We start from the raw sequence: 15,170 nt of genomic DNA on the forward strand, positions 1-15,170 counted from the left end.
CGAGTCCGATTTTTACCTCGTTTCATTTTTTTAAATGATTATATTAACTAACAGATTCCTCCTGCAAAAAACAATTGTAATGAAGTCTTAGTAATATAGCAATCAAAGTATTAAGCACTGAAAGTGAAATTGTGAAAAGAAAATGAAGACAATGCGCTCAAAAAAAAAAAAAAGATGGTCTTGTAACAATAAATGGACACCATATTTTTTCCTGTGTTCTTTTGTGTTGAGAAAATAAAGCCAAACTCTTTAAATATAGAAAATATTTATTCATAAAAAGCTTACAAAAATTGCTACATAATATTACTGGGCGGAGAGAGTGAATACATAAAACAGCATTAAAAAGGTAATAAGGCATTTTGCATATACGTAAAGGTGAGGGCAAAGTTTGCCTTCGGTTATGAAATATAGAGCAATATACTCGTACAGCAAAAATCATTACCAATAGAATTTGTTAATAGTGATCAAGAACCATGGCTGTGCAAGAATTGATGCTTTCCATCCACCAGGCATCAAAACTCTCACACTTCATAACAGACTAGATTGTGCAAATACACCAAATGAATCTCAGGCACAGTCACATAATTGTGCAATAATAGCCACCAAATTAGTCCTGTTACCTGTGTTTTCACTTCTGATATACTCACAACTCAAAGGAGACGAAACAAGTGCAATGCAAGGTTGTTCATGTGCAATAAAAGAAAACAAGAAATGACACCGTGTATATCAAACCATAGCAGAGATTAATGTTTAAGTGCAGGCTACATGTGGCCTTACTGAAATATACTGTAATGCTTAAGAGAAACTTAACAAATAACTACAGTAAATTTAGTTTAATGTTGAAGTCAGTGTAGGCATATTGAAGTCAAGAAAAGTCTATTACTTTTAGGGGGATTTTTTTTCTTCTTACAAATCCCTTAAAGAATTGTGTCTTCATGGCTTTGAATTTGCTTGGTACAGCCATCCGAGCCCAGTGATGTGAACTGCTCTTCAGTGCAAATAGACACAGCTCAGTCATAACCAAAATCATGATTACGCTTGTGGTGTAACATTCAAACAATGTTGTAAAACTACCTTTGGAAGAAAAAAAAAAAAGGGGGGGGGGGGTTGTTCATTTGTGCGGTATCGTTGTCCTCACCCTGCTCATATTTGGAATGTTCTTTCTTCCTCCCCTCCGCCATGATGATGATGATGATGAGAATGATAATAGCTGCTGTCATAGCCAGGCTTTGCCCATAGTGGAGTAACAGTGATCAGTGGTGCTGCATGCAATGTGCGGCTCTTCAGAGTCCATGCAGTCAAAAACGATGCTTTCCACGTCCACCTCGACGTCCTCTGAAAGCAACAAACAATGGACATTTGAAGTTTAACCATACCTGCTGGTCAAATAGACATATGCTGCAAGGGAGTTTTCTTCAGTACGATAAAACAGCAGAGGCAAAAATTTACACTTGGACAACCATTTTCGAGCCCAGGGGCAAGGGAAAATACATGCACGCCAAATTTTAATGATTATTGCCGCAAGATAAAACTAACCTCTGTCCGAGTCCGACCTCTCTGACGACATGGTGGAGCCTTGGCTGTCGTTCCTCATCCGTTCGGCCCCTCGCTGCAGCTGCTCCAGACGCACCTGCAGTTCCCTCTGCTCCCAGCGCAAACGGCCCTTCAGCTGCATGGCGCGCTCATCCTGCTCCTGCAGCTTCTGTGATAAAATACGCACAAGGGCAGTGGAGATGTCAGCTGAAGTTCGGGGACAACTGTAAAGAAAAGTGGTCATCTGTCTCTGACAACTGAAATGAGCTGTCATCATGTGCACGAGTCTATTCTGCTTTTACAAAAATGATTTTTTGTTTTAAACATTATCAGAGGTATTCAATGTATCTTGGACTTTGCAGAGGTGGATGAATTCAATGTGTCACACAGAGTGACTTTCTTTTTAACTCTCACACTGTTAAAAAGAAAAGTAACGCATTACAAACATCTGCCAGTAGGCATTACAGAAATTGTATCATTAGATGATAATTTATAATTTCTATTTTGCTACCTTGATGTGCAGTTGGGCCCGCCTGAGCAGGTTTAGTGTGGTGTTCCTCATCGAATCCGACGATAGAGGAACTTGCTTCTTGAGCTGCTCCAGGCACTGCCTCAGCTGTGCTCGTCTGCAAAGCACAGCGACAATTTGTATGACTGCAACTCATTCAAATGTGGATCATTATTCTCCCAAAACACAATCATATTAGTCACCTGATTTTCTCCAGCTCGTTGTGCACAGATCTGCATTTACAGCACGAGAAAAGGTGTGTTAATGGAAACAAATTATTTTAATAACTGCCACACTAAAAAGCACCACACCCTACTGTCAGCAGTGTGTTGTGGAATGCATTCACCTATTGCCATTGCCACCAGCAGACATCTTCTTGCTCTTTTGTTTGCCTCTCTTATCAGGCAGAGTCGGACTGGGAGGCAGAAGTGAAGCATACCCATGTTCCGCTTCTGGAAAACACATTACAAATATGGCAAATTCACTCCATCCTTATGCAGCCCGACGCCTAAACTGCTGACAGGCTTAGTTTACACATAGCTTCTCAGTATGATACCACCGCTGAACAATCTGCTGAAATTGCATAATGCAATGCACAGTCTAATTTTGCATGAATTGTACCGTTGGGGTGTGGGGTTACGACCACGTTGATTTATTTTACCTTCAAACTTGATTGAAAACAAGTAATCGCTCAGATTGAGACAATAATAGGTTCTAAATTTTAGACATTCAATTTAGAAAGGATTGGGAGACAACCAAAGAATATGCAAACCCAGCCAAGAGCAGCAAGTAGCAGTGGCACAGGCAAACACAAGCAAAACAACACACCACACTCTAGGGCAGGTTTGGCATTACACCTTACATTGCTGCATTTGGTTATTCTTACAGACCGTGAAAAATTACTTGTTTTTATTCCACATAAGCAAGCAACCCAACTATTGATCCCCACACACACACGCACACGCACACGCACACGCACACGCACACGCACACGCACACACACACACACACACACACACACACACACACACACACACACACAATACTGCCCCCAGGTGTCCACAACAAAAACTGTTGAAAATAAAACAAAATAATCAAGGCCTGCTATTAAATAAAGCAATTAACTAAACAAATAACTATTAAGTGCCATTTTTACTAATTACAGCTATACAATTGCAGCGTGTAAGTGTGACCTTGAGGTATATGTGCGAAGGACAAACAAAAAGGTTGATTCGATGGTCAAAATTTACAGGATTTTTGTCAGACACAGGTGGCAACCCTAGATGACACGGACTAGTACTTGTATTAAAACGAACGTATATCATCGTCTAAAATGCACAAAAAGACATACCCGTCGAGTCTGTCATTGGCATCAGCTGTATTTGATTTTGGCGCCATCACCCGCCTCAAAATGTCCACTGTTGTAAAGGCTAACATCGGAAATCTCTCACGTATTGCTTTAAAATCTGAAAATTGTAGTGCTGATTAGTCAAACAGCGCAAAACATTTACTTGGACTTGCACATCCGCCGTCAGAATGGCGGAAAAGCGCTCCGCTTAATTTTGAAACTGGAGCAGATTGGCGCCTTTGAGTACAATGATGTGAGCAATATGTAGGTCACTGAGTCAAATAGAGAGCTCGTCCAAAATAGCTGAACATGCATAATCAATCAATTTGCATGTACAGTTACCATGTCTCTTTCTTTCGCCTTCATATTCTGTTTGCAGACCATAGTTGCACAAACTTCTCAATGCGTTTTATTGTTTTAATGATAAGCAACTTCGCCTGACGTTTGTGGTGAATAAATAGACACTGACCTCGCTCTCTCCTCTCCAGGAACTCGGCAGCACGAAGAAGCACTTGGATGTTGCAAATGGACCCGTCCATTCTATTATTATTTTATTTTGTTCAAAAGAACAAGGGAGTCGGTCGGCGAAAGTGGGTGAAGCAGTTTCAGTCTGACTGACTGCTAGTAAGCTACGTCCTCAATTCAATCACTGAGCACTAACACTGGCGCTGCCTTCACGGTTCAGACTAAACTCGGACTTCTGAGTACTTGAACAAAAACAATGTCCGTATTAGTTCAGTATTGTCACAAAGAACTACATGAATGTTATGTATCGGATTTTCTTGACTTAATTTGGGCACACAAATACCAATTTCTTAAATGTGTGCCTTAAAAAGACGCATTTGTCCTCTTTGGTAAAAATGAAATTGTGTATTTTATCAACCGATAGTTAACCACAATCAGTTCTACTTTGGGGAACCATATCTTCAAACATACGCCTCAAGATAAGAATCTACAGAAAATCACATATGATAGTGTGCCTTTTATTCATAAAGTCTGCGATTGCACGATTTCTCAATGCCATGAATGCATTCAGGGACGACGTAAAATTACAACGTCGCGCCCTCTCTACCGCCCTCCCCTTTTAAAAAATAAGGTGTTACGTTTTGTTTTTGTTTTGTATCAATAACACACTGTGTTAGACTGAGAAACAAACAAACAATGTGCTGTCACTGACAATATATTGTTTAATTCCTCGTGCATACTATAGTATAAATGTGTGACACTATCAAACTCATAAGTAAAACAATGGTTCTGTGGCGGACATTACAGTTCCACATACAGAGTGGACCTCTTACGTAAACATACAGAGCTATTATTTTACGATGTGTATTTTTTAAATAAACATTTTGAACGTTATGTTGTTGAATAAAGGAGACACTTAAACTAAAACCCATTTCAATATATTTGCCCAACGTCCAAAATCTATTTTGTGCATTTGAGTATTGGAAATAACCTCTTGAATTTGGTTGAATAGCTAAATAAAACGGTTTGATGTAAAACCAAAACTTAGAACAAATTTCAATTTGATTGTGTAATACTAATATCTCATTTACTATTTTTTTAAAAAAATTGTAGTAATGCGTTAGACGTTTGCCCTTACTAAATATGGCAGTGCTAGCTTCAATTCACTCGTAGACGTCAGTTGTATTTTCCTTATGAAGGCGAAGCCGCCAAGCCAGCAGTATCTGTAACCTATGAACTCCCAAGTGTGCTCGACCAGTCCTCCGCCATATTGACTGTTGTCTTGACTGGAGGAGAGAAAGAACATTTTGTGGACCGAGAATAAACGAAAGTGTGCTCTTGGAATTAGCGAAACTGGTGCAAACTTGGCCAAAGCGTTTTGCGAACCCCATCGCAATGGCAAGGAAGAAAAGCAAGCAGCAAAGCGTCGCTCAGAAGCAGCTCGTACCCGCGCAGCAGACCGTACCGAAGAATCCCGTCTCTCCCGGCGATGCAACTGGCGGAGGCGCTGGAGTGGAGAGGCTGACCAGCACCACCACCACCACCAAAGCAAACCAGGCAAGCTCCTTACCCATTTCACAATGGGCTAATTCGACCACGTTTAACGCCTCCTCGCTCAGCCCACCATACTGTATGATTAATGAAAACAGTTCCTCCCGGATCGCCAAATTGACCATTACTGGGTAAATCGCTATAGCATAGATGAACACAATGATAGTGGATGGAACGTTAGGGGTCCGACATTTCAAGTAGCTGCGCTCCACTGCCTGGTTGCTTGGCATGGTGGCCGTGCAAAGCCCATCGCGTGTGCCAGACAGGTGACATTGTGCTTCGTCGTCCCGTTTGCAACATTTAACACACAACAGCCCGACCCCCCTCTCCCCCTCTCTCATTTTAGCCACAAGGCTCGCCGTGCTATCGCAAACGTACTTTACCACCTTCACTTTGCGCACACTACAGGAAACGGCGGCTAACTATGCTACGAGCTAATCGGGCTAGCTAGCGCCGATGCATAACGGCTTTGTAACAATGTTGCAAACGCTCGACATTTTTGTCGAGTCCGGAGCACCCTCAACTCATGTTTTTAACCCAACCTCAGGCGCTGGAATGCATGGTGCCAAAATGGAACACTAATGCAAAGTTGATGGGAAACTAGTAACCCATTGATAGACATTCATGATGGCATGCTTTAGGCGAGCCATCTGTCAACCCACTCACCTTATCTGGGTCCTCTGAACTTGACTAGCTTGCTTGTAATGAGTAATTCCATTTAAAGCCTCACATGGGAAGCTGAAATAAGATTATACCCAGGTGCCACTAGAATAACCTTTTTAACTATGTGGTACAAGTGTATGCTATGTATCGCTCTAGATGAGTTCAGTGCTGAAGTACAGTCCACGTTTTCATATTGTTCACAGAATTTGAAAAGTGAAAGCGATAAAGCCGCAGATTAGTTTGCATTATTGTTGTATTATGACTTACTGACATGTTTACATCAAACTTGTTTAAGAATATCGTGAAGTTGTCATGGTGAAAGGATAGTCAAAGTTTAGTAAAGTAACAATTCAATTGAAGTGGGAAAACTATATCACGGTTCAGTTTTCCTAATTTTTGTGAAAACCCTCACTTATAATAGATATTAATGAGTGAGTAGTAAGTACTGATACCAGTATCGGTGTCAGGCCGATACCTGCTTTGTTTTAGGTATCGCGTTCCCATGGTGGATGCCGATACCAGCCGTGACCACTTAAGGCAAAGAAAATCCTGTACCGAATGACTCCTCCTGAGCAGTAGTTGGCTATGTACTCTGGCGTTCTGAAACATTGCCGATTTATCATCTGCGTCATTGTCTAAAGGAAATTTTACACATCCAAAGTACGAGCGGTATCAATACTCTATCAGTGAGTACTTAGAGTGAGGACTGGTATTGGTCTGAAGAAAAGTGGTACATCAAACATCCTTGACAATGAATCTGATATTGTTTATTGTAATTTAGATTAATTTATTGCTCATGTTTGTTGAAAAATACAGAGGACCTTGAAAAAATAATTGCATATTGAATCGCAATATTAAAGCGGGGAAATATTGTAATCTGATATTAGTCATAATTTGTCCTTAAGGTATTCATAACGCTCCAAATCAGTGATCGCACATTTGGTTGTAATTTCGGTTTGGGTCTTTCTGTGTAGAATTTACAATGTTCTGTCGATGCTCTCATGGGAGCGACAGAGAGCGCATATAAAAGACGTTAATAGGCTCAGAGTAAAGGCTGCCACTCAAAAAAAAAAAGAAACCAATAAGTGCGACAAGATACAAGTCATCAAACAAAAAGCAACAAAGACAGTACGCTTAACAAAGGAAAAAAAATATACACCCTATATAATATAATGCACCCACTTTTTTACTGGATTAAAAAAAATGACCACTTTGATTTCGAGTTGTAGTTAAATGTGCAGTCTTGCTGGTTTCCAACGTCAGGCAGCACACCCTGTTATTTTAAGTTACATCTTGCTAATCACCCAATAAACTGTGTCGCTGTCTAATTATGTGCTATTAATTCACTTTGGTATCCTTTTGCATCTGCAGCCAATGCATACCTGCTGCCTCCTGTGCCACCGTGAATTTAAGGACTGGGGAGCAAACTCTGTGAACGGGCTCCCAGGGGGACATGGCACCAAACTGGCCGACGCCGTGCCCGCACTCTCCCAAGCCTTATTGCGGGAGGCGCCGGGGCATAAACTGGCCGATTCGGTACCCTCGCTGTCCCAGTCCCTGCTGGGAGAGGTGCCTCTGTGGATATGTCAGAGCTGCTGCAAGAGTGTTGAGGAGGAGGAGAGACGAAGCGCGCAGGAGCAGCCAACTGGGGTAAATAGAAGTGCAAGGAACTAGCTTGTATGTTTGGATCCTTTTTTTTGACATTTTAATAGAGTGATAATGTGTTTACTAAGGTTATCTAGTCTCTATAGCTCTTGTGTGTTTATTACCCACTTTATTTAATGGACGTTATGCTGCTCATTCTGGTGTGTGTACTTGGCCACTTGGGGGTACTACGTATAAGACAGACAGACATACAGATATACCTTGAACCAAAGAAGATGGCACAACTCCTTATCCCTGAGTGCAAATCTCTCTTTTTTTTTTTAAGTCCTATAAGATTTGCTTGTTTTTGTGTGACTAGAATCCCCATCCCCCCAAAAAAATGTTCAGTGGTTGAATTCCAAATGATACTAATTTTCAGGTTCTGCAGTGAATCTCGTCTTGTCTGACTACTAAATTGTCTCGGTATACTTCAACGTTTGAACATTTTTGGAAGTGTCGGAAGTTTTTTTTGGTTGCATTTCCTTGGCCGTTACAACTGCTAAAAATAGTTGAATGGGATGACTGCTGCAGAGATCTCCTTTTATGATTCAAAAACATTGTTTGTACAAATAATGACATGTAAACTTGTATAGTTCCTTCCATATCCACTGATTGAGATAATAACAATTTGATTTAGTTTCAACACCTATTTATGAAATACAAGGCCTGTGATTAAATCATTCTGTGTGTGTTTTCTTATTGCAGGTACCATTGTCACACTCTTCCTCATGTAATTTCCAGGGCTGCGGGAATGGTTACCCGGAGCAAAGTACTGTGGACTGTGACCCGAGTACCTACATGTCAGCCTACAAAATCTGGAGTCTGTGGAACTCAGTCGACCCCAACGAAGGGGAGCACTGCAGCCACAACGCTTCCTTACACCTACAACAAGGTCTGTCGTCCTCAAGCTTTCATATCTCAGGCCTCAGGTCCATTCTGTGAAGTTCATTCAGCGACTGCGTACAAACTCTTACTTGCATACAAATTCTTACTTCTTGCATAATCATTTCAAGCTACAAATATTCTGCCTCTGTTGTTGCTTTCTTGGTCTCTGTTAACTGCTCGATGACATAAAGACAGCAATTATCTGTGCTAATTAGCCCTCTACGGAGCTCGTAACTGTCTCCAATCAATGTAGAGGTGAAAGCAAGGGGAACATCGAAAAACTTGGAACTCTGCCATGGAAACACAAATTCAGAATATAAACGGAGTGATTCTCCCATCCAATTAACAAATAACATTTACAGTTTCAATTTAGTTTAGCAATTTTTATAAATACTCTCCTCTTTACACATGCCGACATTTGCAATTGTCATTGAGTGTTCCCTGAGAAAATAAGGCAAATGTCAATGTGCTGTCAAATCTTGTAATCATCATTAAAATGTAAAGAAAAGAAAGTCTTTCGCCACACATACGATATACATCAGCCCACAGGTGAAGTCAGTATTTTGTTGTTGTTTTTTTGCTCCAGGAAACATATCCTTAGCAGTGGGAAGAGCATTTATATAATAGGTGCATATGACAAAAGAGCAGCGCTGTAAAAATAAATATCAAGTGGGGGAAAAAAAGTACACCATCTCTTAAGTCCTCTCCATTTATCCTTATTTTGAGTTTGCTATATCTATATTTTTTTTGTCCTTCCAACATGCAGGTTTAACTATGGGATCGGCCTGTCATGAGAAACGAGGACTCCACAAAGCACCCGGGAAATCTGCTAAAACGTCGGTAGCCAAAGTGTGCCCCTACAGTCACCCAATGGCCCAGAACACCAATGGTTCCACGGCCGGGACCCCCCTCTCTACCTCAACTGACCTTTGCAAGACTACCCCCAAGCATTTCAAGAACGTGTGCCATCGACCAACACCACAAGGTGTGTGGAGTGCTTCTTATTGCACTTGGGAGTCGCTCTTCACTGAATTTTACTCCCAAGTCGAAAGGATGATCACAGAAGTCAAATTTGTTTCATGATTAGGTGGCTTTTTCATTCAAATCATTAAAACTATAGCGTCACAGTACACGTTCCAATCAAGATTTAAGTGTAAGTTTTTTTACACTAGATTTGTGTTTTTACATATCTGTGTGACAAGATTGTCACAGATGGGTATCATTACATGTTCATTATTTGTCATAAAAATCCAAGTTATTTTTTGTTCATACATCTTAAATATTAAGCGTTCTTTTCAAAGTTTCAACGTTTTATTAATCAGACGCAAGTAAGCTTTTCTAGATGTATATCTTTTTTTGTGGGTGATCCTGAATCGGCACTTGTTTACATAATAAGAATGATATAGTTACAATAATATATATATAATCTACCTAAATCTGATTTCTAGTATTTGTGCTATGATTATGACATGATATCTGATTCTTCCAGGTGAAGCCTTCCCCACAAGCGATCATCCTCAACACACAGACTTGTCGGTACCCCCCAATAGTCCCACGGGCCTGTCGTCCCAGCATTCCTCCCTCCTGACCCCAAAGCCAAATTCGGGACAGCACAACCACGTAACGTCTTCATCTACGGCTGGTGTCGCAGGCCACACCCCTTTCTCCCCTTTGGTACCAAACCTCCATGGATCCACAACTAAAAAGGCTTCTCCCAGTCCAGAGAGCCCAACATTAGTTCACAAGCCCAGTCCGTGCAAAAACTCCCACATTCCTGCTGTGAACACACAACATGGCAAAACAGGCTCGTCAGTGGCAGGCTGTAACCACCCCTGCAACGGACACAGTACGAGAACGACCGCCTCTTCAAATGTGGGAACCTTGTCAACTGGGGCCTCCAGGTCAGTCCCTAAGAAATAACCATCAAAGTTGATTAACACGATTGATTGATGACTGAGTTTGTTGTCTTTCTTGTTTTCCCTTCAGGGACCAGGGATGTAAGGGCCACAAAATGACTAATGGGACAATGTGTGAGCCGTCGCTAGAGTTAGAGGAAGTGGAGGATGAAGACAGCAGCTCTGAGAGGAGTTCCTGTGCCTCCTCTTCCACTAACCAGAAGGATGGAAAGTACTGCGACTGCTGTTACTGCGAGTTCTTTGGACACAATGCGGTACAATTCATTTTTTGCCACCCTTAGTTGGCCCTACACCCTTACGGTTTAGTAGGGCCAAGATGATTAAATCAGCCAAATTACCTATTTTAAAATAAGCAAGATTCAAAAGTGATGCCAATTCTTTTTAACACCCTAACATATTACAACATAGGACAAAGATGGTGACATTAACTCCCCCCCTCCCCCTCCTCAAATTGGCCGATTTCGTCAACTTTTTCCTTTCTGTTGTTCAACAAATCCCAAAGGAAGAAACTATTGAGAAACAGTCAAATGTTATTTTAGTATCCATCCATCCATCCATTTTCTGAACCGCTTAGTCCCCACGGGGGTCGCGGGCGTGCTGGAGCCTATCCCAGCCGTCATCGGGCAGTAGGCGGGGGACACCCTGAACTGGTTGGCAGGCAATCGCAGGGCACACAGAGACAGACAACCAATCGCACTCACACTCACACCTAGGGACAATTTGGAGTCTTCAATCGGCCTACCAAGCATGTTTTTGGAATGTGGGAGGAAACTGGAGTGCCCGGAGAAAACCCACGTGGGCCCGGGGAGAACATGCAAACTCCACACAGGGAGGGCCGGAGGTGGAATCGAACCCGCACCCTCCTAACTGTGAGGCGGACGTGCTACCCAGTGCGCCACCGAGCCGCCGTTATTTTAGTATTTGGCTTAATATTTTATTTATTCGTAGTCTAGATAAATTTGGTGATTAAAAAGCGCCGTCAGCATTCATTAGTCAAACAATCCATATCATCCGGGCCCTATTGTTTTGCGCAGGGGTTTCTTGCGCAGGTAGATTCTTTGTTTAAATTCTCACAAAGACTGAAAAGCTTATTCTGGAATTTCTCTTTGATCACAGCCTCCAGCCGCGCCAACCAGTCGAAACTACGCCGAGATCCGAGAGAAGCTCCGGTCACGACTCACTCGACGCAAGGAGGAGCTGCCTCAGCGCCAGGACTCAGAACTGGCAATGTCTGGTGCCATCGACGACAGGGATGTAGATGAATTGCTGGACTTCATCAACAGCTCTGAGCCCAAACCTGTAAACAGTGCCAAAGCAGCCAAAAGAGCTCGGCACAAACAAAAAAAGAAGGTATGCCAGCCATCAAACTTATTTTTAGTTGCTTTCCTGATACTGAATGGAATTTATTCATTGAAATGTGGTCAGGTTCACAATCATTTACAAAAGGTAAAAAAGGTTTTCATTTCAGTAAAAATGTCCCATTGGTTGGCAGGCTTCTTTGGTCATTTACTTGTCAATTATTTGCCATAATGCTTTTGGTGACTTGGAATATACATCAGTGTTTGCTAGCTAGTTTTTTTTTTTAATTTATAAGGCATAGATTTTTTTCAGTAAATTTTGGTCTTATTCCAAATTACACCCTTTTGGCGGAGTAATTTATTTTGTATTTAACGGTTTTACAAACAAAGGCCGATGCACCAAATGCTAGACGTCATTTAAAATGCGTGCCGATAATAATAAGCATCTAAATTATTTTCAATTGGACACAAAATAAATGATTATGAATTCGATTAACGTAATACTTTCAGGACTTGAGTTCAGCGTAATAGATTTACCATCACACCATGTGCATTTCAGGAGAAAGCTCTGCAGGGCAACGCGGGTGCTGCAGGCAGCGAAGCCGCTTCCAATCCATCCGAGTGCATGGACGAGCCCCTGCCCGACACCGCCGAGACGTCACGCTTATTGGATTGGCCCCAGTTGGAGCTCGAGCGGGTCAACAGTTTTCTCACCAGTCGGCTGGAAGAGATCAAAAATACCATCAAAGACTCAATTCGAGCCTCGTTTAGCATGTACGACCTCAATCTGGATGTCAACGACTTCCCGAAAAAGGCGGCCACGCTGGAGAGCAACCATTTACTGTCCCATCTGAACGGTTCCTCTGACATGCAGCAGATAGAAATCGACCTGGTCCCTCTTTCCCTGGGAAACTATAAGAACCCTCTGGAGCTGGTGAATGGTTGGGAGGACACAAACACGGCGCCAAATACGACCTCCGCAGCCACAGGGACCACGAGCGGATCCAAGGATATCCAGGGCTCGAACACTACACCCGGTCTCTCCAAGCTCATCCGAGTCAACTCCCCTGGAAAAATGCTCTTTCTCCAGGTCTTGCCAGAGGAACCGACTCAAGTGACACCGAAATCAAAGGAGGACAGCTCAGATTCTAAGAACAGCACAGCTGGGAATGGCAGTACAAAGTCAAAGAAGAGTAAAAAACAGCAGCAACAGCAAAAACAGGAGCCAACGTTATTAGAGCACAATTCCAAAGTCACTGAGTCAAGGGTGGCGGAAATCATTTGTAATGGCTCAAAAGCTGCTCTCAAACAGTTTCAGCAAGCAGCCGACAGCCAGCGAAACGGCCTGAAGAAAGTCGAGGAGAACAGGTCATCCGGAAACGCAGCAGCCAATGGAGCGAGTGTCGCCCCCCCGAACGCACACAAGGTTAAAGGTGACAGCGAGGTGCAAGCGGGCCGATGTGAGCAGGATACAGAACGCAAGGCTCATCCCGGCATTACGGCAAACGGGCATCATCAGACGCAATCCAAGGGGAAGAATAAGAAGAACAAGAGCAAGGGTGAAAAATCCGCTAGTGCTATTGGTGCGGGCGAATCTTGATATTTATGTCAATGTCCAATTATGTATTTGTATACATGCCTTCAAGCCATAAATTCTAATTCTCTTTATTTAATCTTTAGATGACGTCTTTCTTCCGAAAGATGTGGATCCTACGTCAATGGATGAAATTGATCGGGAAGTAGAATACTTTAAAAGGTAAATAGAGCACATCAGCAAACACCAATACATCAGAACCTACAAAACCGAATGAAAATCAACCAAGCACTTGACTTCATCCCTTTCCATCAATTGCAAATTGATCAAGTAATATTTTAAATGGATGGTATAAGGACCATACGAAGCTAAATGAGTAGTGCGTACACCTTAGCATTCACCCAGTCATCCACAAGTTAAATAAGAGTGTGGCCAGACACAGTAGTAGAATAATTTATTCTCATCCATCCAATTCGCATCGTATCAAAATGACTTACTCAAGCCACCTAATATCGTCATCTGCGTATTGCTTCTTTTTTAATAAAATGTCAACATACTTCAATGTGTGTGGAGCAAACAAACCTCTTCCGCTGTCCAACAACATGCCTGACCTAAATTAATGTAACAAAGGACCCCTTTGGCTGTCTAAAAACATACCTTTCTTAAAAAAAAAAAAACACTTTCTATACAACATGCTTTCAGGGTTGACGCGATTCCCTAATTCTGGACTCCAATGTCTGCATGATATCGAGATTTAGGGGTAATCTGTTCCAGGGTCTTAATGCTAACTAGTAGCCTACAGTACTTGTGCTAAGTACATACAAAAAGATTTGCAATTTGTCACTCACACACTACATAAAGATAATCTTTTCAGGACATTAGAGGATTGGGCCAAGGCTGAGTTTGATGGGAAGGGGGTTGCTCAAATTTTGTTTATTTGTGTGTACCGTGCTTAAACAGAAGTCTCATAAGATTTGATCACGTCAAAGGCACGCCATGCATGCTGACGATGATGTTGGCTGAACTTCAGATTGCACAATTTAGGAAGCATTCAATTTGGGAGGTTTCCCTGGATTAAAAGTTATTTGAAAATGTCCGCTTTGTTTCCCTCTGCCAGTCTCCCCATATCTAAATGCCTGTCGTCTTTCTAGGTTCTGTCTTGATTCGGCAAAACAAACGCGCCGGAAGGTAGCGGTGAACTGGTCCAACTTCAGCCTCAAAAAAGTTCCCTCCAATGCAGCTCAATAACTGACGAGAGCCAGAAGCTAAAATGCCACACCACAAACTCTTTCAGTAGAGTTGTGTTTGGCCCCGTTTTCTTCTTGTTGACTAGAGGGACCTTATTCACAACTCATTCAAAACACTGACGTTCAACCTGTGGCTCGTCAGCCAGGGATCAATACAAGGCCAGCTCTACCCTTTTTTGCTGTCATGGCAAACTTCACAAAGTGACAGGTCCAACATGGAAATATGAGTGTGTTTGTCCACTGCATTCATGTGCTGACATATGTAGTATGTTAACATTTACCTTACAGAAAATAAATGGGTTTTTTTAAAATCAGAATCCCGACATTTTAACTGTGTTAAACTTCTGAGCTTTAATTCTGGTGCTCTCCCCTGATGTTGTCACATTCAGCATGTTTGACAAATTTCTTCAATGTTTACTTACAAGCAAAATGCATCGAAAACGTTGCACCTTGTGTAACCTATACTGCTATCTGAGTATGAATTGAGGGTAAGAAAAATGTGTTCATATATCACACAAGCACTTTTAGTTAACTTTTGTCTCACAAAGTCCATCCCAACACATGAGGGCGACCAATGA

The 15,170-nt window shown here is 42.0% G+C and overlaps 3 protein-coding genes across 7 annotated transcripts in view; 2 read left to right on the top strand and 1 right to left on the bottom strand.

The window, feature by feature from the left end:
• Positions 1-15,170, top strand: part of LOC125977089 (uncharacterized) — a 213,648-nt gene that overhangs the window by 99,980 nt on the left and 98,498 nt on the right. The window lies entirely within an intron of this gene.
• On the bottom strand, positions 249-4,055 carry mxd3 (MAX dimerization protein 3). 2 transcript variants are annotated; one of them, XM_049733511.2, is made up of 7 exons: positions 3,859-4,037; positions 3,393-3,507; positions 2,388-2,493; positions 2,245-2,274; positions 2,045-2,159; positions 1,537-1,702; positions 249-1,335 (listed from the first exon to the last, which is right to left on the bottom strand). In XM_049733511.2, exons 2-7 carry the CDS (start codon positions 3,412-3,414, stop codon positions 1,217-1,219), a joined length of 558 nt encoding a protein of 185 aa, XP_049589468.1. In that variant the 5' UTR covers positions 3,415-3,507; positions 3,859-4,037; the 3' UTR covers positions 249-1,216. The 2 variants fall into 2 exon arrangements, with proteins under 2 accessions (XP_049589468.1, XP_049589461.1); XM_049733504.2 differs by lacking the exon at positions 3,393-3,507 and having other exon boundaries at positions 3,859-4,055.
• On the top strand, positions 5,082-14,909 carry fam193b (family with sequence similarity 193 member B). 3 transcript variants are annotated; one of them, XM_049733011.2, is made up of 10 exons: positions 5,082-5,411; positions 7,440-7,718; positions 8,418-8,604; positions 9,364-9,582; positions 10,087-10,498; positions 10,584-10,767; positions 11,630-11,863; positions 12,371-13,370; positions 13,492-13,567; positions 14,497-14,909. In XM_049733011.2, the coding sequence occupies exons 1-10, from the start codon at positions 5,250-5,252 to the stop codon at positions 14,591-14,593; spliced, it is 2,850 nt and encodes a 949-aa protein (XP_049588968.1). In that variant the 5' UTR covers positions 5,082-5,249; the 3' UTR covers positions 14,594-14,909. The 3 variants fall into 3 exon arrangements, with proteins under 3 accessions (XP_049588968.1, XP_049588976.1, XP_049588964.1); XM_049733019.2 differs by having other exon boundaries at positions 5,083-5,411; positions 8,454-8,604; positions 12,371-13,394; XM_049733007.2 differs by having other exon boundaries at positions 5,084-5,411; positions 12,371-13,394.

The sequence above is a fragment of the Syngnathus scovelli genome, chromosome 1, assembly GCF_024217435.2.
Source record: "Syngnathus scovelli strain Florida chromosome 1, RoL_Ssco_1.2, whole genome shotgun sequence".
In the NCBI taxonomy this organism is placed as follows: Eukaryota; Metazoa; Chordata; class Actinopteri; order Syngnathiformes; family Syngnathidae; genus Syngnathus; species Syngnathus scovelli.

Excerpts from the sequence above, each read along its gene's own strand:
- fam193b (XM_049733007.2), top strand. The coding sequence starts at position 5,250 with ATGGCAAGGAAGAAAAGCAAGCAGCAAAGCGTCGCTCAGAAGCAGCTC. Across the intron at positions 7,719-8,417 it reads CGCAGGAGCAGCCAACTGGG|GTACCATTGTCACACTCTTC; the intron begins GTAAATAGAAGT and ends TTCTTATTGCAG. Across the intron at positions 13,568-14,496 it reads GAAGTAGAATACTTTAAAAG|GTTCTGTCTTGATTCGGCAA; the intron begins GTAAATAGAGCA and ends TCGTCTTTCTAG.
- mxd3 (XM_049733504.2), bottom strand. The coding sequence starts at position 3,928 with ATGGACGGGTCCATTTGCAACATCCAAGTGCTTCTTCGTGCTGCCGAG. Across the intron at positions 2,160-2,244 it reads AACGAGCTGGAGAAAATCAG|ACGAGCACAGCTGAGGCAGT; the intron begins GTGACTAATATG and ends TGTGCTTTGCAG. Across the intron at positions 1,336-1,536 it reads GAGGTCGGACTCGGACAGAG|AGGACGTCGAGGTGGACGTG; the intron begins GTTAGTTTTATC and ends TGTTGCTTTCAG.